The sequence below is a fragment of the Triturus cristatus genome, chromosome 5_2 (genome assembly GCF_964204655.1).
Source record: "Triturus cristatus chromosome 5_2, aTriCri1.1, whole genome shotgun sequence".
Taxonomy (NCBI): domain Eukaryota; kingdom Metazoa; phylum Chordata; class Amphibia; order Caudata; family Salamandridae; genus Triturus; species Triturus cristatus.
This window is the reverse complement of record NC_140588.1, coordinates 413,513,253-413,537,179: the sequence shown is the minus strand read 5'-3', so window position 1 is coordinate 413,537,179 and position 23,927 is coordinate 413,513,253. Positions and strand designations below refer to the sequence as shown.

Here is a 23,927-nt window from a genome sequence, read left to right as displayed (position 1 = left end):
CTGGTCATCCACCTGGAACGGTTGTGTGCGATTGAGGTAAAAAGAGAGCGCACGTTTTGGGTCCAGGCGGTGGAGCCTCTCTTCCTCTCTAGAAGGATGCGGAGGCAGAAAGAAGGTGGGCAAAGTGATGGTCTGCCCGATGTGAAAAGCAGTGACAACTTTTGGCAGAAAGGATGGACAGGTTCCGAGCACAACCTTGTCCGGATGGACAGACAGAAAAGGAGGTTTACAAGAAAGGGCCTGGAGCTAAATCACTCGCCTAGCAGAGGTGATGGCAACCAGGAAAGCAGTCTTTAGAGTTAAGAGACGTAGAGAACAGTTGTGAAGAGGCTCAAAGGGAGCGCACATCAAGTATGTAAGAACCAGATTCAAGTCCCACTGCGGCATCACAAAAAGTATAGGAGGGAAAAGGTAAGGCCTTTGAGGAATCTATTTACAACAGGGGACTTGAAGAGAGAGGGCTGATCGGGGAGCCTGAGAAAGGCCGAAATAGCAGAAAGGTAGCCCTTGATAGTGCCCAGAGCAAAGCCCTGCTGGACCAAGGAAAGAAGAAACAAAAGAACTTTTGAAAGAGGGGCAGAAAGGGGATCCACAGCCTTTGCTGTACATCATGCCTCAAATTTGTTCTACCTGCAGGCTTATACCAACTTAGTGAAAGGCCGCCTGGCCGCCAGAATAACATTACAAACTTCAGGAGGCAAGTCAAAAGGAATCAACTGCCGCCGCTCAATCTCCATGCAAGGAGGTGAAGACTGGACAGGTTCGGGTGGAGGACCGTCCCCTGCTGCTGCGATAGAAGATCCTCCCAAAGAGCCGTCGGATCAGGGGATCGATGGTCATACTGAGTAGCTCGGGAGCCCAGTCCGGAGCCACAAGAATGACTTGGGCCCAGTCGCGCCTGATCTTCTTCAGTACTCTGACCAGAGGGTGGTATAGGCGGAAAGGCGTACAACAAACCACAACTCCACTCGCGGTGAAAAGCTTCGCCGAGCGAGTGCCGCCTTGGAAATTCCAATGCGCAGAACTGCTGACATTGCGCGTTCTCTTCGGTGGCTTATAGATCTAACCAAGGCTCTCCCCACTGCTGAAAGAGACCTTGCGCCACGTCAGAGTGAAGACGCCATTCGTGATCCATCATGCACCTGCGGCTGAGTTCGTCCACCCTGCTGTTCAGTGAACCTGCCAGGTGTTGAACCACCAGGGAAATGTCCTGAAGTTCCAGCCATGTCCAGAGGCGCAAAGCTTCCCGACATAGGGTCCATGACCCCACCCCGCCCTGTTTGTTGCAGTACCACATGGCGGTGGTGTTGTCCGTGAACACCTGCACTACTCTCCCCTTGACAGAGGGAAGGAATACCTTCAGTGCAAGCCGGATCGCCCGAAGCTCCAGAAGGTTGATATGGAGCGGGGACTACGCCGGAGACCAGAGGCCTCTGATCTCCGCCTCTCCCATGTGACCGTTCCATCTGAGGAGGGATGCAATCGTCACCACTGTGTGCTCCGGTCGGGGAAGGGAGAGGGATCTGCCACTGACCCAATACCGGTTTGTGAGCCACCACTGCAACTGTCTAGCAGTGCCCTCCGAGATCTGGACGGACTCGGACAGGTTCCCCTGATGCTGTGCAGACAGGAACTTCAGGTCCCACTGCAAAACCCGCATATGCCATCTGGCATGATCGACCAGCAGGATGCAGGAGGCCATGAGGCCCAGCAGCCTCAGGGTCAGCCTGACCAAAACCCAGGATGACGCCGGAAGATCGGAATCAGAGCCTAAATATCCTGGACTCGTTGTTTGGGAGGACAGACCCGAAAAAGCGTATCCAGAACCGCTCCGATGAAGAGGAGCTTCTGATAGGGAATCATGTGCGACTTCGGCACATTTATGGAGAACCCCAGCAAATGCAGGCTGTCAGCCGTAGTCTGGAGGTGGGAGACAACTGCCTGGGGCAATCGCGCCTTGAACAGCCAGTCGTCAAGATAGGGGAAGATGAGCTGCGACCACCGCCATCACTTTCGTGAACACCCAAGGGGCGCTGGTATGGACAAAGGGGAGCACGTTAAACTGAAAGTGCTCGTGGCCTACCGTAAACCGCAGGTAACGCCGGTGGGCCGGCAGGACGGGAATATGGAAATATGCGTCCTGCAGATCCAACGCTACCATTCTATCTCCAGGGTCGAGGGCAGACAAGACCCGAGCTTGAGTTAACATCTTGAACTTCTCCTTCCGAAGGAAGCGATGGACGTTCCGGAGGTCTAAGATAGGGTGCAGGCCCTTGTCCTTCTTGGGCACCAGAAAGTAGTGGGAATAGCAACCACGACCTACTTCTGGCGCAGGAACACCCTTGATGGCCCCCAGGCCAAGAGGGCCACAACCTCCTGTTGAAGAAGTGGCAAGTGATCTCCCGACATGCGGTGGCATGGCTGGAGGGGTAGTATCGAAGGGGAGGGAGTAGCCCCTTCGGACTATTTGTAAAACCCACCTGTCCGTAGTGATGATGCGCCAGTGAGGGAGGTGATGGCGAATCCTGCCGCCCACTGGCGTTTGATGGGCCTTAAAAACATGACTAGGAATGTTTGGAGGCAGTGGTGTCCGAGGTGGAGGTGGACTGACCCGCCCACTGCCCCCTTGACCCGTCTCTGCGGGTCCCACGTCCGTGGCCGCGCTGAGACTGTTGCTGCAGCAGCCTGTGGCTCTGAGGCGAACATGTTGGGGCGCCCCTTCCGTGGCCACGAAAGGAGCAAAAAGCAGGAGGTGGAGGAGGGCGAGTGGCCGAAAGGCCCAAGGACTTGGCCGTAGCCCGCGAGTCCTTAAAACGCTCCAACGCACTATCTACCTTTTTGCCAAAAAAGGCAAATGCCATCAAAGGGCATGTCCATCAGGGTGTTCTGGACATACCCCGAGAAGCCAGTAGTCCTCAGCCAGGCATGGCGGCGGAGCGCCACTGTCGTGGAAATCGCCCTGCCCAGCAAGTCGGCGGTGTCAAGGCCACATCGTATTGTGAACTTTGCCGCATCTCTCCCTTCAGCAATAGCTTTGGAGAGCACTGTCCGGGCCTCCTCTGGACACTGAGGGAGCACCTGCGCCATCGTACCCCACACAGAGTGGGAATAACGGTCCAAGAGGCATGCGGTGTTCACAGACTGTAGCCCTGAACCGGCGGAAGAAAAAAATCTTGTTCCCAAACTGTTCCAGTCTCTTGGATTCCCTATCAAGAGGTGCAGTAGGGAAGGCGCTTTGGGACGTAGAGGCTTGGACAACCAAGCTCTCAGGGGTGGGGTGTTGGGAGAGAAAGAGGGGGTCGCCCGGGGCCGGGTGATGGCGTAGGGCCACGTACCTATCCACAGGAGCCCCTTTGTTGGGCCTGGACCAGGTGCCCAAAAGAACGTTCGAAAGTGCATCATTAAAGGGCAGCAGTGGCTCCGCAGAGGTAGCCGCCGGCTGAAGCACTTGTGTCAGGAGGTTAGTCCTGACTGCCACTGTAGGGAGTTCGAGGTGGAGAGCCTCGGCCGCCCTACGCAACACCACTGCATAACTCGCACCCTCCTCCGTAGCCACGGTAGGAGAGGTCACGAGAGGTGTCAAGACCACTGGCATCCCCCAATTCCTCAACCCAGTCTGGGTCAAACTCACACTGTGCTGTGAGAGGGTCCTCAGACCCCTCCCGGTCCTCCCCTTCGTCTGAAGGCTGTGGAACAGGCCGAAAATACGGAGGCTGGGCATAGGGGTAGACAGGCCCCATCGGCGTTGGAATCGCCATCGAGTGACGCCGTTCCGGCACCGTGTCCACTTCAGGGCTGGAACCGGGGACAGCATCATCTGGGGCATGGGTGACATTGGCAGTGGTGCAGACATCGGTGGAGGTGTCACTAGGTCAACCGCCGTCGACCGGTATCCAGGCCTAGACCCCTGCGGCGCCGGGGCCAGAACTGACAGCGATGCCAGAACCGAAGCCACCGACAGTGAAGGGAGAGGACCCCAAGTCGGGCCTGTGGGGCCAAAAGGCACGCCGGCGGGGCCCGACGGCCCAAAGAGGTGGGCCATGGCTGACAGAAATTCCTGCAGCTGGGCCGGAGTCGCAGACGGACCCGGGAAGGGCGGGAAGGCCGACGGCAACACCCAAGGCACTGCCGGAGGCACCACCCGCACCCTCAGCCGCATCGAACGAGGGAAAGTCGGTGAGCGATGGCGCTTCTTCGACTTCTTATGATGCTTCACCTTACCTGACCCCGAGTGTGAAGACTTCTATCCCGAAGAACGATGGTGATGGCTTCGCGACCGGTCCCTTGACCTCCCACTGGACCGGGACCTTGAGCGGGGAGGAAAAGACTGCCGGACTTAAAGCAACTTTCGGGACCGCTCCCGCAAAGTCTTCAGCACCATGGCCCGGCAGTCGAGGCACGACTTGGGGTTGTGGTTGCGCCCCAGGCAGGAGACACATGCGGTGAGGGTCTGTCACCGACATCATTTGATGAAAGTCCCCGCAGGACTTAAAACCGGGCATCCCTACAGTACCAGGAGTCGATCAACTCGAAAAGGAGACAAAAAGGCCTTGAAAAACTCAGTCAAAAAGTGACTGGGGGTAACGCTCTCTCCGGATCTGCGGTTGCTGGCGCGGAAAAAGAAAGAACGGACATCAGCGCGCGAGGGCGGCGTCTAAGTTGCTGCCACGACGCCACCTCCCAACGTGCAGGGGTACTGCTGACAAAAACTTTCCGGATCCAGTCTCAGATAGGTTATTATATTAAAAGTACATTATTTACAAGGTGTGTGTGTGTGTGTGTGTGTGTGTGTGTGTGTGTGTGTGTGTATACACACACACATATATATATACACAAACATACATTTATACGCGCACACACATACACACACACACCAATGACATTAAAAAAATTATATTATTTCAAAAGGAAATGCATTCTAAATTTTCATAATAATGTTTTAATACTAAACTATTTGTTATACTGACCAGTCGCTAAGGAGGGGAGATGAGGTGGAAGACTTGGTACACCATGCACCCAGGTGTGAGTGTTTACATTTTACTCACACATGCACCTCTCATACTTCACAAATAATGTAGGAGGGTAGAAAGAGGAAATGTGAGAAAAAACTGGAAAAAAACCAAAATGCATAAATGATTTCTTTCATCTAAACTGGCTGTTTAGCTCCTCACTGCTGGAGTGTTGTCCTTGCACAGTAGGCACTAGATGCAGGGCTTAGCCGGAACCCAGGTTCTGTGCTGACCTGCCATGCAGCAAAACACCTTGCTGTGCATGTGTCTTATTTTAAATACAGTTGGTCCAATGTACTTTAATTGCTTTGCTGAAAATGTCTAATTAAGACCCACCTTGGATTGCATAAGGCATAAGGTACTTTCTCCCTCGAATGGCTGTAAAAAGCAAGCTCACAAGATATCCAAGCTTGGTTAAAGCTCGGGAGCAGAGATGACTTAATTCTGCATTCTCAGAGTACAAGGCGGTCAGCATACTTTGTGGAGTAGTGTAAGGAAATCGGTCATACAGCTATGGATAGGGATGAGGTTTCTTGATTGCGCTTTCCAAATGGCATGGTTTTATCATTTGTAATTTTCTACTGTAAAGTAGTACATGGGTTACTGGGAAACAAAGTCTGAAGAACTGGTTGGCTTTGATAACATCGGTTAGGAAGAAAGCTAGAGTAAAACTCAACGTATTCTCTGTGTTTTTAACAGAATCTAGACCTTTCTTTACTTTAACAAGGGAAAATCAATATTTATGATGGGTCTGAAAAAAAGACCTTGACAGTTACTAATTTGATTCAATTGGTGAGTTTCCCAAGTTGAGCTGAAGTACAATAATAAAAGATTTACTTAGGGACAAAAGGCAAGCATGAAACCGATATGGAAACAACAAGGTAGGGATATACAAGTTCAGTAATCACTGCAGCTATTGGACCCAAGCCAAGCATCAAACACTCCAGATCAAAATTAGAAGATTCACAAACACTGCATTGTGAAGACTCCGACGTGCACCTCTGGAAGGTGGTTGGACAGCAATCTGTTGAGACTAAAGAAAACATCAGACCACCATAGCCACAGCAAAAATGGGGTAGGAGCACAGCAAGAGCAGAACATCGCCGTACACAGTACGATAGAGATATACACCAAACAGTCAACAGTTAAATAAGTTAGATTACAAGTTTTCAAGATCTGCTCCACCTACACAAAAGCATTACACCTCAGGGTAAAGTCTCACCCTACAAACGACTTAATTCTGGCATAGAATCGCAGACAGCACTCTGCCCAAGCACTGAAATCAGCAAAAGGAAAAGAAACTAGGAACACTGCCACACATTAAAAAATGGGTGACGAACTTAAATCATTCAAATAAAGCTAAAACGTCTCACAGAATGGGCGGGAAAGGATTTCCTAAGCTAGTGCCAATAGAATAAAGTAATTGGAGGGTCATCATTATACATAGCTCATAATTCTGAAGGACTGATGCTTTGGTGGAGTAGAAAATACAACTGTTCATTTTTTAAGAAATTGTTTCATGGCATTGCCTTCATCACTTGTTGTCAGACGATTTTGTATTTGAGACATTTATTAACAATCACAAATGTCTTAATATTATGGCTTTGTAAAGTTTTAACTGCAGTGAAGATCATATCTGTTAATAAAAGAGTATTACAAATCAAATACAATTATGCAAACATGTAACAAAAAAAGTTAATTTTGCTAAAACGGATTTTAAAACAAAAAACTGACCAGTATAGCTCTCATCATCATCAGAAATAGGCACTTCCCTCTTAAGTAAGTGTTCTAGTTCTTCCGTCTTGGCTACATCGACAGGGCGGAGTCCTTGCTTATTGGCCTGAAATGCATTACCACCATGTCGTAGAAGCAACTTGACAATCTGAAAAATAAATCACTTTTGAACTCCACTCTGTATTTATTTATTAGCTAAACAGAAACCATTTACTAGATAATACAGCACTCTTGTTATTGCATTATTTGGCAGGGTTAAAAGTTCTCTTTTTGGTCATAGCAATAGCTCTAATTAACTTTCTCATACTAACAGAGAAAGAGTTCACCATAAAGAAAAAGTAAAATGAAAACAAAGAACCTGAATACCATCTTCAATAAGATGCGGAAAAAACAAGTCTATAAAATTCTGGCATTAGTGAAGGTCATACTCGTACATACATAACACTAACATACAACAAAACGCTATGAATCAAATGCTTTCATTACTCTTTGCTACTGGTAGTCCCCTAGACCACATTTCAGTCCTAAATATTTATTCACGGTGCCATTACAGACAACGACCTAATATAGACACACGTGTTCCCATCAATTAATTCTCTGTGCAGGAGACAGACTTTAATGCAGCCATCATACAAGATCAAGAAAGGCATATTCTGAGAAAAAGCAAAAATATCTTTATACTTGCAAAATACTTTCACTCAAAAAAAACCTGCAGTAAAACAATAGTGAGGTACATAATGCTCAAACACTTAGGATTATAAAAATCTACCATGTAGGTGAGGACGCATGACAACAGAACAAGTCATTTAACTTCGGTGCTTACTCTATCCAACCACAGATTCTTCACCTTGGGAATTTTCCCAAAGCGCCAAACTGGATCCGGAAAACTCAGTTCTCCTGCATATCGATAAGTGGCGCTGTGCTATTCTTTGTCAATACCATTCCATTCCATTCCAAAGATGACGAATGGAGCACCACATGCACAATTAAGCCTGCTTCTTTCAGGAACTCTTCAGCGCTCTCAGACACTGAGCCCATCGGATAATTGAATGAACCAGAGTGCAGATTTTTGGATTGGGATCTTTTTAGATGGAAGAGACCATACCACAGAATGAGGGAGGGTGGACGATGAGAAATATACGGTTAAATCGAGCATCCACCAGAACGATTGTTACCAAAATAACACTGTCTTCTAATGAATACTTCTAATCTCAGATTCCTCACCTTGTGAACAGATACCAAAGCAGTACCTTCCAAGGTGATGAGTCTGTGGAATGACTCGAACTAAAACGTCCTGGAGGACAGAGCAAAATGGCAATGATCACTGACCTGGCTGTCAAGGCAGTAGTGCTGCGAGAACGTGATGCTCACGTAGGTGCCTGACCAATATCCTGGGCTGGCACACCATGTGCCAATGCAATGGAAGCAGCCTTGGCCCTGGTGGGGTGGGCCCTTAGGCCTTCTGGAGGTTGCTTCCTAGCCAATGTATAGCAGATCTTAATACAGAGGATTATACATTGAGAGATGGTCCATTTCTTTATGGCTCTGCCCTTCTCTGCCCCAGAGAATCTCACAAAGAGCTGATCATCCACTCGACTCATCCTCAACCTCCCTAGACGGACCTACATCACACCCCACCTCAAGAAGAAGTGGCTCCCATTTCAGAAGAAATGCCAGTTCAAAATGTCGACCCATGCATACAAAGCCCTGCACCACGAAGCACCAGCATACATCAACAAACACATGACTTTCCACCAACTGACCTACTCGCAACCACCCCTCCATTAAGTTGAAGCAACAGCAGATAAGACGCTCCTTCTCACACCTGGCAGCAAATGCTTGGAATTACCTCCCCGTTCACCTCAGGAACGCCTCATTGCAGGAAAGAACTCAAGACCAGGCTGTTCGAATGAACCGATGACCACGAAGCAGTAAGCAACCACAGTGCCTTCAGACCATTACGGGCGATTTGCCGCGCTTTATAAATCCTTGATTGATTGATGTTCTCTGGTACAATCGATGTGAGTGACCTTTATGGATCCAAACAATTGACTCTCTGCTCCTCTTTCGAGGAATAAAGCAGAGCAAAGAATGTCAGACGTGTGATGGCTTGTCTAACATGAAAAGGCATCATTACCTTTGGTAGGAACCCAGCTCACATCTTTAACCCATTTTTCTTGGAAAAAAGGTGGTACAGGGAGGCGGGAGTGACCGACCCTGAAGTTAACTCACCCATCTTGAAGACATCATTGCAACCAGGCAGCCCTTTTAAAGGGTTAGTAGACACAGTGGATAACTGGGGTACACATTAGAAATGTGAGAACCAGATTTATGTCCCACTGTGGCACCACAAATGGCTTAGGTGGAAACGTGTTGTAAAACTTTCAGAGGGCAATCATAATACGTGATTCCTTAAGGACGGTTGGTACAGCAAATGTAAAAAGACTGAAAGGGCTGACAGGTAACCTTTAACTGTGCCCAAAGCTTGACCTTGCAGGGCTAAAGCCTAAGTAAACAACAACACATCCACTGTGTCCAACTGATGGGCACAGCACCAACTCACAATCTTGTTCAGTGTCCAGCATACACAGACTTTGTTGAAGAACATCTAGGGTCTGAAATGAAATGAGCTACCATGGGAAGATGATGAAAGGGGATTAACTGTCACTGCTCAACCTCCATGCATGGAGGTGCAGGTTGCGTAGGCTGGGGTGTAGGCACCTACCCTGCAGTTGGGATAGGAGATCCCCTGAAGCACAGAAGCTCAGGGTGTCACATTCTCATGGCCCACACCAGAACCAAAAGAATCACTTTCGCCCTGTAATTCCTGATCTTCTTCAGAACTCGGGTCAGGAGAGGGAGCAGCGGAAAGGCATACAGATGTTCCATGCCCCACTCTGGATGGAATGTGTCTACGAGAGAGGGAGGACACGCTATCTTGGGAACTCCGTGGGCAAAATTAAAAACAATGCACGTTCTCAGCAGAGGCGAAGATAATGAGCCAGGGTTATCTACATTGCTGGAAGACGTCTGCGCCACCTCTGGGTGTAGCTTTTATTTATGGTTTGCTAGGAGCTACTGGCTAAGTACCACCAGAGAGATCCCTTAGCGATTCTGCAAGTTCCAGACATACACGCTGATTTTCGGTAGGAGTGAAGGTCACAATCTGCGTATGTAGGTCTCTAAAACGACAAGATTCAAACCTTGAAGGGACTATTGAAAACAGAGGTCTGTGACAGATTCCCAGGAGATGTGCCTCTGGTGTTTAGGATCTTTATTCGACTCCAAGGACTTCAATAACTGCGCCAGATAAACCCTAAGGCCATTCGCAAGTGTGAAGCAACGCTTTATGTGGCAAACCACCATAAGGTTCCATGCAGATCTCGCTCTAGATCGAAGTCAGAGGCAAGGACCCACTTCCACTCGAAGTCCTGAAGTCATTTCGGAGGAGGATGTACCTCATGGTCGAAGTCTTCAGGCAAGTCGAAGAAAACCAAGAAATCCAAGCAGGACTCTGGCCCTTCCTGCTATTCTTGATCTCTACAGAAGGTGCAAGGACATTCCCGAGCTTGTGCTCTTGCGCCAGTTCCACCAAGGAGCCAATTCCATCTCTGTTCCAGATACACCCAGAGTTCCGTGGTCCATCAGTGATGCCGCAGTAATTAGAGGACTTTTGTGAAGCCTCTGTGTCCCAAGGACCTGCAGGGACTTCGACTTGGGTTACCACCGGAGGGTTCCCCGTTGACAGTGTCTGGGCCCCGTGAGCCAGCTTCAGGTTCGGTGCTGGCATCTGGAGTATGGCTAAAATCTGCGCTGGCTCCTCAAGCATCTACGCAAACAACGCCAGAGGAACACACGAAACACATTGTGGTGTCCGGCATTGTCTCAACTACAGCCACATCAAGATCTTGATGCGCCACAGCCACTGCTGAACCCATCAGACCCAGAAGAAATTCCCCTGATGCACAGGTACACACAGATATTAAACCAGCTTTTTGACTCTTGACTTTGACCAGACCCAGCCTAATGGAGAGGACAATGGTGGGCATGGTGAAGGATTTGCCCCATCCTATGATGATGACGGCAACTGGAATATGGAGCTATAGGAGGTCAGTGGGTTGGACACGTCTCTCGATACTGGACTGGTTTACCGTACTTTCCCACCAACTCAGGAGAGCACTTCATAAGTCACAGTAATAAAGCAAGCTTTGTTGGTTCTTCACCTTGACATCCACCCTAAGGAGGTAAAACCAAACATGTTGACAGAGGTCTTGCAGCCTGGAAAGGCCCAGAGTCAGCCCCTGTTGCCTTTTAAAGAAGGCCTCACCGAAATGCTGCTAAGCAGTTGGGCTAAACCATGCTTTTGCCCCCAAGTCAACTGACAGTTCGCCTGCCGCCACAGACCTGCTCCGGAAGACCCAGATAGCTCAGATAGGAGGTTTGTCCACAAAGAAATTCCTTCCCCAAAACCAGTATATTTAGAGGCCATGTACAGTAAGGTCATCAACACACACTGGCCGAGACACATTTTAAACAGGCCTGTTAGGGAGAGTTTCTTAATACTTTTGACACATATTCCTGCAGTATGATCTCTGCCATTCACCTGATCCCCATGGCAGGTGAGTTTGATGCCTACTGGGAGTCTGTAGAGGAGGAGCAGTCACTGCACCCTATTCATGAGGAGCTAGTGGATGTCATAGATGCATACTTATAGGGGGTGGTCTCCTCGGCCTTGCAACCCCATAGGCAGTGAATTATTGAATTGAAACCGAATGTGCATGTTAGAGATCCGGTATCTCATCGGATGCCTTCGAGAGGCTGCATCAGGCCTTTAGACACACGTCAAGGAGCAGATGAATATATATATATATATATATATATATATGAGTTTGATGACGTCTTGGGGCCCATGCCAAATTGAAACCGAATGTGCATGTTAGAGATCCGGTATCTCATCGGATGCCTTCGAGAGGCTGCATCAGGCCTTTAGACACACGTCAAGGAGCAGATGAATATATATATATATATATATATATATATATATATATATATATATATATATATATATATAAGTTTGATGACGTCTTGGGGCCCATGCCAAATGGACCTTTTTGAGTGACGACTCAATCACCAACTTTCCCACTTCTTCAGCTGGCTCCCTGACCCGCTGGAAGAGGAGACGGATGCCTTCATTCAAGACTGGAGCCAGTTGAGGGGGTATGTGTTTCCTCCATTCTCGATGATAGTTTGGTTCATGGCATTGGTCAGGTGCCAAAAGGAAGAGATAATCCTGGTGACACCGTTTGGAAGTAACAAGTCTGGTATCCGGTTCTTCTGGAACTTTCACTGGATTTTCGAATCCTACTTCCCCTGACTTCTCTTCTACTGATGGACCCACATGGCAACTTGCTCCAACTGGTTCAGAAAGAGACTCTGACTGATGGGTTGGACGATTACAAGGGACGGTGGGAGATTCTGTGCCTTTCGTCAACGGCTTCCTTCCTTATTAGAAGGGCCTGGGCAGACTCTACTGTCAAAAGAAATGGCTCGGCATGGAGAAGATGGTCACGCTGGTGTCTGCGACTGGGTTTGGATCCCATGGGAGCGGATGCAGTACACATCGTCAATTTTCTGTCAGAATTGGTGGACAGAGTGTTGGCTTATCGAACTATCAACGCATGCGCAGCAGCAATTTTGGTGGGCCATGTTCCTATACATGAGGTCCCGGTAGGGGAACATCCTGTAGTCTGCAGGCTCCTGAGGGGCATCATGGCAGGAAAATCCATATCTGTCCAGTAAGGAATTAACAGGTAAGCTAGCAGTCCTGTTATGTCTAATCTCGTGTAAGGGAGTTTGACGTTCATGCCTAAGATATCACGGCATTCATGTTCACTCAGAGGGGGTGTCGTTCACCATTTCTTGGTGCACAAAATCCAGTACTAGGGTGGTTCAGTACCTGGCGTTCCTGGACTATACCCAGTTGTGCATGGTACGCTGTCTGAGGGCCTATGAGTCCATGACCGAGGAATATAGAGCACCAGGAACGGCTCAACTGTTTATCCCCCTCAAGAAGCCTTTCTAGCCAGTCTTGGCAACAACTATTGCCCATTGGGTGAGATGGATCCTGCTAGAAGCAGGTAGCGATACCTCTGCCTTTGGGGCACACACCACCAGGGAAGCTGTGGCCTCAAACGCTTTTTCCCTGGGGAGCCTCCGCACTAGAGAATATTCTCAGAGTGGCTGATTGGTCTTCCGATCCACATTTAAAACATTTTATTTCAAACTAACGAATGGCATGGCTTCACTTGTTGTCAACCAGCTTTAAACTAGCATAATCTGAGCCTCCAGTCCTCACATAGAATATAAAATGTCCTACCTATCAGGAAGAAAAGTTGTAATTTTACTAAGGACGCGGAGGCAAGTATCATCCCTCCCATCTCGGTTAACACTCCAAGTATCCTCTCTAGTCTTCGGTGTTGGATAAGTATATGCTAATATTGGGGATCACTATTAAGGTTAAAATACAGCTTGTCTAAGTGATTTTGACTCAAATGTACCTTTGATGCGTGAACGGATGTAACTAGTTAATTGTTGCATATTTTAACAGGCACCAGTATTGTTGATGTTGTGGATAACTTTAGACATGTACCATATGTTGATAATTTTTTGCGGTCATATTTTCATTTTCTCCAGGATCAGACCGGAAGCAAGACTACTGAAAGAAAAATGGACTACAGGATGTATCACTCGAAGAAAGCAGAAGTGCTGTTCCTCGATGCTGCTTATATGAGACTTACTCTATGATTATACTGTTGGCTGGTTGCAAAGAATCATGGGATTTGTAGTCTTTGAATAAACACTTGTTGTTTAAGGCTGCTGAGTGGAATAAATGAAAGAGTAAAGCATAAAGCATAATGCTCGCCTCGGTGTCCTTAATAGAATTGAAACTTTTCTTCAGGATAGCTAGGAAATTATATATTCTGCTAGATTTGTCTGAGTATCAATGAGCTGGATCTACATCAGTGGCCATAATAAGCTTCAAAGAATAAATAAGGAGAACCAGTAGGTGCACAAAGCATAGTGGGTACATCTGGGCCATATGCTCCTTGTAAAGTGTCAATTGTATTCAACAAGACTATCTTACGGAAATGCAATGGCAAAGCTTTGTCAAACAGCAGAGAACGCCAGCCTTGTTAAAGTCTTGTCATGATTAATCCATGCTGGGTAAGTAAGGGATGCCTTGGAGCTACAGAGATCTCACTACAACGTTGTGCAAGTTCCTGGAGGCAAAAGCAGTTGTTAACCATCAACAGAAATGCCTATGATAATAAAGATCTAAGCAGGAAGGAAGTAGTGATAGTCAAGGAAGTCTCATCCACAAAGAAGATCCAGAAACACTAAAAGCTGAAACAGACTGAGTGGAAACATTCTCAGATGAAGACCGTGCTATTACACATAGACCCAGGAAAAGCTTTTTACTCTTCTCTCCTTATTGCCTTGTAAAAGAGGCAGATGATTTGTCATGCTCCTCATTGCCAAAGACAGAATATTGCGATAAGGGTTTAAAATGCAGGTCTGCAAGACAGTTGGGTTTGTGGGGAGCGTAGGCCTTGCTGAGACAGATTGTCTTGAAGGGACTGGGTAAAACGATCTAAACACTGCATGATTTTGGTAAATCCACTGTGAAACTAAAGGGAACACAGATGGAGTGAGCCTTCTGCAATTCATAATGCCCGGACACTGCCAGATTTTCTTTTCTGCTCATTCTTCGTTCACACACAATCTGTTCCATGCCTATTTTGGAACAAGGCTAGAGCTTTCAGAGAATCAACCTCATGCTTGAGGCAGGTCAGTGTAAACTGTTTGCTGTCCTAAAGAGAGAAGATAAACTTAGTTAGCCTCAATACTGGAGTTTTAGAGGATGTCTATAATGAATGAAGAATTGGATATGCACCCTGTGAAAAAGTGCCTCTTTTGCATGGGTAGCCCACCACTTTCCTCCGATTTTGATGTGGTTTCCAAATGTAGTGCCCAGGGCCCCTGCCAACCTGGGCCAGTAATCCCTCCCCAAAACAAACTCCCAATTGGTATGTTTGCCCCCTGTACGTCCGTAGTAACTGGTACGCTGGGTACCTAAGGCCAGGGAGCTGATGGGGCCTGCATTGCCCTGTGAGGGAGAAAACAACAATGTCAACATGGCAACCTGTCTGGGTGCCATGCAAGCTAACACTGCCTGGCAGCATAGGTAAGTCACCCCTCTACCAGGCTACACAGCCCTAACGCAGGGATGCACTATACTACAGGGGAGGGCATAGCTGCATGAGCAGATATGTCCCTACAATATTGGGCACCATTTCCCAACATTGCAAGTGCCAGTGAAGCCATATAGAGTACATGGGCTGGGAACTCGACAACTAGAGTTCCACAGCCCCATGATGGCTTTACTGAATATAGGAGTGTTTGGTACCAAACTAATCCTTTCAATAAATCAACACTGATGCCAGTGTCTGAATCTCTGCCAACCCTGGTGTGGTCTCTGACCAGCTGTAGGCAGCCAGCCACCACCAGGCATGTTTCTAGACTACTGGATGGGGAGCCCCTGCTCTCTGAGACCATAAACAATGCACATCCTGGGCAGAGGGGTCATGCCTAATCCCCCAGGATGGGCTAGTGCTCGAAGAGGGAAACTTCAAAGGCCTGCCACTTTTGTAATGCTACCTCCAGCCTCTGCTGCTAATAGCAGATGGCAAACCCTGGTTTACACCCCCACTTTGGGCAGGAAAATAAAAAAAGATAGGAACTGTGCAAAACTCTGGTAACCACACCCTTAAGGTGGGGACAAGCGAGGTAAAGCACAATTCTCAGTCCTCGCCATCTTGAGGCTGGGGGGACCCCTCCAATCAGGGCTAGGTCTATGCCCCCTCCCACAGGGATGTAGTCACCCGAAAGTGAGATGCCCATTGGCCCTGCCTGCTACCCCCTAAAACGCACCCTACATTTTGCATTTGGGTGGCTCCCCCAGACCTGGACCCCAGATCTGCAACGACCTAAGAAGAATTAAAACACCCTGCAACAGAAGCCAGAAGACAACCACTGCCTTGTCCCCAGCCTCGACGACCCTTCGACCTGTCTTGCAACAACAACCTTTAAAACCCCTGGGAGGACTGTTACCTTCAATAAAGACTCCTATCTCCCAAGGACAATGGACCTGTCCAGAAGAAACCGATTCCAAAGACTCCAGATCCAGGCGGATTCGCGACACCAGCCCACTCTGCACCAAACGGCCACAGTCGGAGTGGCTCACCTGTGCACTGAAGTCTCCTCAGCGATCCTGTTCTACTATCCAGCCTTGTCTGACCTCTACTGCCCTCTATGACTACACCTGCAGTGTGAATCGAGAGGCTCCCCTCGACCGGCTCCAGTAAGAAGATTCCAATGTCCAAAGCCACCCCGCACCCGAAGCCCCTGGGCCTTGGTGAGCTGAACAGACGGTGCTCCTACGTCCTCCTACATCCCAACTTACCTCTGCTGTTGGTCTTCCTACTGAAACGCCTGCAGCCATTTCGCAGTCAGAAAATTCTCACTGAAAAGTGGTGTTTGGTGCTGCTTTGTAGCGCCACACCCCACCCCCTGTGCTTAACCTAACCCCCAAAGCTTGGCCCCTGCAATCGATTTACAAACCTGCAAGCAGTGTGGCTCCAGGCTCCCTGTCTCCATTGGAGAGCATTGGATCGAACTTCGATTTTGACCTCTGCACCCTGCCAACCCTCTGCCGCTGGTGGTGCAGTGTTGGTACCTCCCTGACCATTGTTGACTTTTGGCTCAGAAGACTGAAATTGTAAGTTCGATTCTCACCTGATTAACCGCAATGTTGTTTTCCCCACAGGATAACATTGGACAGTGTGAAAACTTTTCAAAAGTTTCGATTTTTGACAGTCAAAAGTATTTTTAATCTCAATCTTAAAATAACGTACAAACAAATCTAATTTTATAAAACTGGTCGGGATCTCCTTCTTGCGTCGTGTGCCTTATTGATCACATAAGTGCAATAAATGTCTTACACTCCTCTGTGTTAGGCCTAAGGCTGCTCGTCCATAACACCACTAATAGAGCACTTTGGGTTTTGCATCGAGCTGTGTCCACTTTTGGGGAACCCCTGGACTCCGTGCATGGGATTACCACCTAGTGGCAATATCATAATCAGAGCCAACCCTCCTCTCCCCCCAAAAAAATCCCCCATATTATTACCCATCGAATTCGGGAAGCAGAGATATAATTTCTGGCTTAACAGCTTTTATTACATCAGACTTATATATGCCTACAGATAATGGCTACATGATTAAACACTCCGCTATACTGTGAACTCCACAAAGCATATTGGATGGCAGAACACATTGGCATAAGTGGGTTGCAACCTCCCTGGAAATTGCAGCAGAGTGCATTTTCAGACAAAGCAGAAACTAAACTCTTCCCTCCCATGGCAAATGGATGTTGGAAATGATGAGTGTGATGGTCTGCGACAGTTCATGACAAAGACAGCTAACTACATTTCAGAACTTACAATCTCTTTTCCTTTTCATTACATGATGTATTTGTACCATTATGTAATGGTTAAATGGATAATTTTAGCTTTCAATCCCTCCTTTTGTCTTTGGGAGTCTCATTAAGGGGAATGATTCTTGCATCTTACCTGGATGCTTGGTCTATAAATATCACATATCTCTTAAAGTAGTTGCCCTGTTTGGATCCAAAATTACTGGTAGTATAGTCTACTCATTTACAACCTTCTTCGTACTCCCACCATTCCCCATATAAAGGACAGTATAATGTTGGTTAAATATCACGCTATGTCATGGGCGACACCTGGATTGCCAGGATGGGGGATGCTTGAATCTGAACTTCTGCCTGACTCTTGCAAAACTCTTGTTTCTCCTGGGCGCGCTGGTCTTCGCTTGATCTGGCCTCCCTTATGGAACCCAGTTTTCGAAAGCCTCTCCACCGCCGTGATCCCTTCACAGTTGCCATGGGCTGTTGAGTTCATTGCAAGATGGCCTAAAGATGGCGGCCGCAACCAGAAGTCTGCTCCCCGGCCTGTGCAACTACCGCCGAGCTGGGCAGGTGCACTGAGTCTGGGTCCTGATGCTAGCTCAGCCCTCAATGGCCACAACAACAGCTCCTTGAGGGTGGGCATTTACAGGGGAGCACAGACAGACCCGCGGAATTCCTCGGATGGAGGTGGCATTGGCTGGAGCAGGAAGGAGACTAGGTCCAATGTTTGTAACTGTGGAGGCCTACGGCCGACACGGAGGCCCCATTTGCGAGAAGTAACCTTGAGAAGCAACCTTGAGAAGCAGGCACTGCGGTTTGAATAGCCCGACATCCGCAATGAGGGCCACTTGACTAAGCTGTAGCAGGTAATATTTGGAGGTGCTTCAGGCCTCCACTCTCTTCTTGCCCAGCACCTGAGGTGGTCTTATCGCAAGTTGCTCTCCAGCGGCCCCAATGGCTCAATTGGAATATACGTTCCCACTTCCTCCGGCTGCTTAGCGATTTGAGGCGAGACACCACCACATGTCTCTGACTCTGAGCAAAGTACCTCATCTGGTGCCCCCACAGGTGGTCCAACAATGATGATCGAATCATAAAGCGGGATAACCCCCATCTTTACAGGCGCAAACCAAAAAGGACAGATTCATGGCCCCCACCAACTCGCCAGTACTTCAAGCCATCCAGGATTCCATGTCGCCACTGAAGTCAAAAATAGAAGAGATGTGGGTCAACACGCGTCTTCTACGACAGGACCTTTGCAATGTTGTGGACAGAATATCAGATGCAGAGGGGTGGATCTCAGAGTTAGAGGACACGGTAGAAGACTGAAAGCTTAAGTCTCACATCTATCAGGATGCTGAAAATAGAGCTTGCATAAGTGACCTGATTTGTTGGCTTCCCTGAAGGGATGGAGGATTCGCCACCAGAAACCTCCCTAGAGCAGAAGATCCGATCATGGACGGACATGGAGCAATTATCACCATGCTTTATAATTGAATGGGCGCACAGATCACCAATGACACAGAACCCCCACCCTGCCTGGTGCCTCACAATGCTCCCTAATCGCCAAACTAATGAACTATCGGGACCAATGCAATTCTGTGAGGGGTATGGAATCTGGGGCTATTCTCATTCCAATCCAGCTGCATCATGACATTTCCAGACCATAGATGTCGGATACAACAGCAGTAAAAATCCTGCGACTATGTCAAGCAAACACTCTGTCATGAAACTCTAATACATGCTTCTATACCCAGCGAAGGTGCTGGTGATTAATAAGTCCAGAATCTGCTTAAATGTAACCAAGCCCCACAATGGCCTGCTTCTCCTGGTGGTGGATTGCAAAACTAGGTGGGAGAGAGCCTTGCCAGACCGCAAGAAGTCCTGTTAAGGAGTGGGGAGTCACATGAGACACAGGCCTCGTAAGGCTCCGAAGGTGAACAAGAGGGAGCAAGAAGTAAGACTCAGAGATGCTAGAAGGCTCTCCCTCCGCGAGGGCAGTAATTAAAGGGGGTAGCCTATGACTGACATAGCATGCCAGCATTGTGGTTTCCTACATGTATGACTTTGCAGGGGTGGGACAGGGGAAGGGGATGTAATTGCCGCCTAGTTTATGGTTCAGTTTCCTAGGGTGGCAGATACTTGTTCGGGGCGGCATTACAGGCAGAGTGTAGGTTGGGAGGTAGGATTTGTTTTTCTTGTTTATTTCTCTTCATAACTGTTCTTTTTACAGAAAAAAAAATAGGACATCATGGGACCCATGGACTCGACTAGGCCCCCTGGGGCGATTCAGAGAGAGGGGAGAAGAGTAGCAGACTGGGTGAATAGCTTGGGACTGTGAGACGCATGGAGGGTCTGGAATCCACAGTCCCAAGGATGCACTTGAGTGTCAGAGGCTCCACTTGTTGTTACTTCCTGCCCACAATCTCCTCTACACAACTGCCTCCCATTTCCTTCCAAGGGGCATATAAGATAATGCCCTAGCCACGGTTTGCGTTGGCTCCCATGAAGCAGACGAGAAACCAGTCTACCATCTAAACGCCTGGTTCTTGGCAGACGACCACTTCTCCCTTTTTTGGCTGCAAGTATTGTAAGCTTTGTTAAAACTGAATCAAAGGACATTGGGAGTCTCTCTCTGTTCTTTGGGCAGCCAGAAAGGCCACTATGCGGGAAATTGTCCGCTCATACTTGAGAGCTAAGAAATGGGAGAAATATGGTTACATTAATACTCTTGAAACCGAGATTTTAGCAGTAGAATGGGTAAAGTCACGGGCACCAGAAGGAACAAGTGAGGCATTGCCTGGAGGTGGACAGAGTGCCCTTGCAACAGCTTTATCTGGATGGAGATCAGTGTTGGGTGGCCTCCTTCTGGTCGGGGTATGGGGGTCAAGTCGAACAAACTCCTATACTGGTTGGGTGACAAGGACAATGAGACAAGAGTATTTCCCCATCTTAAGGATACAACGGGAAGATTGATATCAGCAGCCCTAGATATTGAGACTATCGTCAATGAGTACTATCAGTCTTTATATGCTGAAAGATGGCGCCCCAGGCACCAGTGCAATTATACCTTCGCTGCGGATCTTCAAATGTCTTGCTTGACCCGCTCATATCAGGAGGACTGTGGTCAACCTCTCAAGTTAGAGGAGATAAGCGTGGCCCTTAAAGAGATGAATCCCGGTAGGACACCATGACCAGATGGATACCCCATCCAATACTATCGTGAACTCCACATAGCGGAGCTCCCGGCTCTTTTGGTTATGTATCCAGAGTTGACAGATAATGGCCATTTCCCGCAAGAGCAGGAAGGTTTTCCTTTCTTTTTTGATAATAATATTTATATGACAGATACCCTTTAAAGGATAGAATTTGTAATTGATTTACATGGTAAACGAAATATTGATAAATAATAATAAACAAAAAAACATAACAAAAATCACAAGTATTCTGTTCATACATGGCCTACGTTGTATAATTACATGAAAATCAATTGGTTGTCAAGGGGTTCTTTATTGCATTGCTGAATTGTTCCCTGCCCTTGGAACCATGATTCTTCACCAGGGGTCGATATTTCTGTATACGGACTACTTACTTGCAGTACTGAATCAGCTAAGGACATTTGAGGATGTAATTTAGTATTAGCTCTCTCCTCAGCCTTTGACACAGTCAATGATGACCTATTCTTAGACCAGCTACACACGTCAGGATTTAGAAGACCGGCAATATCATGTTTCTCTTCTTTCTTCAGGTGTTCACAAAAGTTCAGGTTCCAATCGAGGTTAAGCTTTATGTGTAACGTCTTGACAGACTAAGAAAATCCTATGGTTTTAACACCTTTTAATATGCCGTAGATAAAGAGCTTTTATTGAAATTTGACCAAGGATCTACAACATCCAGCAACAATTGCCTTGTAGGAATCGAGGACTAGATCTGTGCTTATTTAAACCCAAACACAGACAAGATAGATGTGTTGAATGTGAGTGGGAATGTTAACTGCTGGACACCAGACCTCTGGCCAGATCAAAAGGGAGACATTCCATCCCCAGGTATTACCTTTTTATATTTTTATTTATGCTTTTTACACAGAACAGAAGCAAAAACATATTGTGACGTACAGCTTGACATATTATGTAGCATGGACCTTCATGGCACATACACACCATACAGTTGCTATTCATGAGTGCCGTCAATCGCCTTCCCAGTGCCCTCTAGTTTCGCCATAAAATCTCTGGTCATTGATGACCAGTCCTCCAAGTCATTGGCCAAATACTTGTCAGTGCTGACCATTTTCATGCCTATATCCTCTGCAATGGCCCATTTCATCATGTCCCTCTGCCAGGGTTGTATATCTTGTCCAGTCACCCTTAGCCACCTGATTTCTATTCACCTTTTTTGCCAGCACCAGCCCCAGTAATGCAAACCTGTGCTGTATTCCATTCCCCTTGGGCGGTGACACAGTGTCTAGCAAGCAGTATCGAGGGGCCCCAGGTATTAATTAAAAGAATCTAGAAGTCATTCTCCATCAATAACAAACTTTTCTGTGCCAAATACAGAAGATCTGTGCTAAAAAATATGGCCTTTTTAAAGTGCTTAGGAAAAGCCATTGTTTTCTCCCTTAGGAGAAGTTTAGTCAAGTGTTGGCCGTTTTGCTCCTTTTCCACATTGATCACTGTAATGCCATATAACTGGACCTTCCTAAGAATGCCTTGGGAAATTTGCAGCACAACATGGTGGTGAATTATGACATGACTAAGAAAAAAAGGACCATGTATCAACTACCAGAGGCAGACTACGCAGGCTGCCTATTAGTAACAGAATCACCCTGAAGATAGCTTGTCTTGTTGATAGGACATTCAACAAAACCCTTGCAGCAAGAGCGCTCAAGATGGAGCAAGAACCTTCTGGTTTATAAGACCCAGGGTCTGGAATTAATTACTATTAAACATTCATATTAACATATTTACAGCCTTTAATAAGGCTGTTTGCTTCTTCCTCCTTGTCCAAAATTAGGCTACGGCTGCAGGTAATAGATTTGTGCATCCATTATGGATGGTCTTTGTTAAAGCAATGTCAAACTATCATCTGAGATAAGATTAATAATGTGCACAATAGTTGGATAATTATTTGTCAGATTTCACACTTACGTCTCTATGATCACTGCTAACTGCATCATGGAGTGGAGTATCATCATCCAGTCCTTGTGTGTTTACATCTGCTCCTGCAGCTATCAAAACTTTAGCGATTTCATAGTACCCCAGGTTACAAGCTTCATGCAGTGGTGTCCAACCTGAAGAGGAACAATTTGCAAGTTTAAGCAGGAATAAGTTTGTGACATATCATTTGTGAGGTTCACAGTCTGTAAAATAAGTTGTGAATACTTAAAAACAATTTTGAAGAAAATACAGAGGTTTTCACAAAAGGAACCTAGAGAAGCAAACAAGTGAAAGTTTTGCAACATTAGGACGAACATATTAAAGAAAATAGGCCACAACAAAACTATTAGCAATGAAGCACTTCATTCAGTGGGCAAAAAAGCAGTGTAACTAAACGAAAACAGTTCCCAAGCAGCATTTAAATCACCGTAAGGGGTTCACTTACCTCTCTGCAGCTGCATACCATCCTCGCATGCACAGAACTACTCACAGTAACAAAACATACACTCAAGACTCCTGCTGGTTAGAGACACAAGCCTTGAAAGCAGAAAATATATGGCCACTGCTTCAGCTGAGAAAGAGTAATCATTCTCCTTTACCCAAGGTTAAACTAGGACAGAAAATAAACCCAGGCACGTGAATTAGAGAGCTAAAAAAAAAAAGAAAAGTGGCCAATGTTTCCAAATTGGGGCAGTTTTTTAACTTGTAATAACTTGTAGAAGTGTTTTGCAAGATATGGAAGACTGCATTGATTTGAGCTTGCTGCAGGCAATGTGTGTTTTCATATCAGGGCCACCACCAGTAACAACTGGCCCCGTAGGCCATAAAACAGGTCCATAGACCTGTTAGACCGGCCCATCAGGCACTGCCCAATTGACCCATAGGCCAGTCTAACTCCGTCTTATTTTCCAGAAGCAGCATGGATTGAAAGAGCTACTTTAACAGGTGTAGGCTCTTCAATATCTGTAGCTGATATTTCGGAGTCGTCACTGTTCCTCCCAGAATTTATGAGTAACAGAGATCTGGTCCTCAATTTGTCGGAGAGAAGATGAGCTGCAAACTGCCCAGCAACAAGAAGGGCACTGGCCAAATGGCTGATCAGAAAAGCAATATGGAAGAACAAAAGGAAAAACTAAATAAACGGAAGAGAAAACTAAGGCTGTCCAGTTCAGCTACAGGGATCCAGTAAACACTGATCGGCTTCCAATCTGAAGGCATCACTCAGTTAGAAGATATATCCAACAGCTATCACTAGCTTCCAACACACTTTCCATACAATTGTTCTTAAAATGTATCACATAGCCAAATCTCTTCCACACAAGCATCTGGTAGAGGAAGGGATAAGCAGGCCTCATACGGACCGTCAAAATAATCCAAGAAGAAAAAATGACAAATCCACATGCATTTCCCCAAAGAAAATGATAAAGAAGACAACTCAAGGAAACTTAATTGGGTTAAAAAAACATACCCATGCATCAGACAA

General features: G+C 47.0%; 1 protein-coding gene across 2 annotated transcripts in view; it reads right to left on the bottom strand.

Annotated features, from left to right (window-relative positions):
• The window catches only part of ANKRD12 (ankyrin repeat domain 12), a 436,051-nt gene that overhangs the window by 123,807 nt on the left and 288,317 nt on the right, over nt 1-23,927 (bottom strand). For both annotated transcript variants that reach the window (XM_085607326.1, XM_085607327.1), the window contains 2 exons: nt 22,436-22,578; nt 6,744-6,891 (listed from right to left, as the gene is read on the bottom strand). In XM_085607326.1, coding sequence (XP_085463452.1) covers nt 6,744-6,891; nt 22,436-22,578 — 291 coding nt within the window. The remainder of the gene's footprint in view (nt 1-6,743; nt 6,892-22,435; nt 22,579-23,927) is intronic.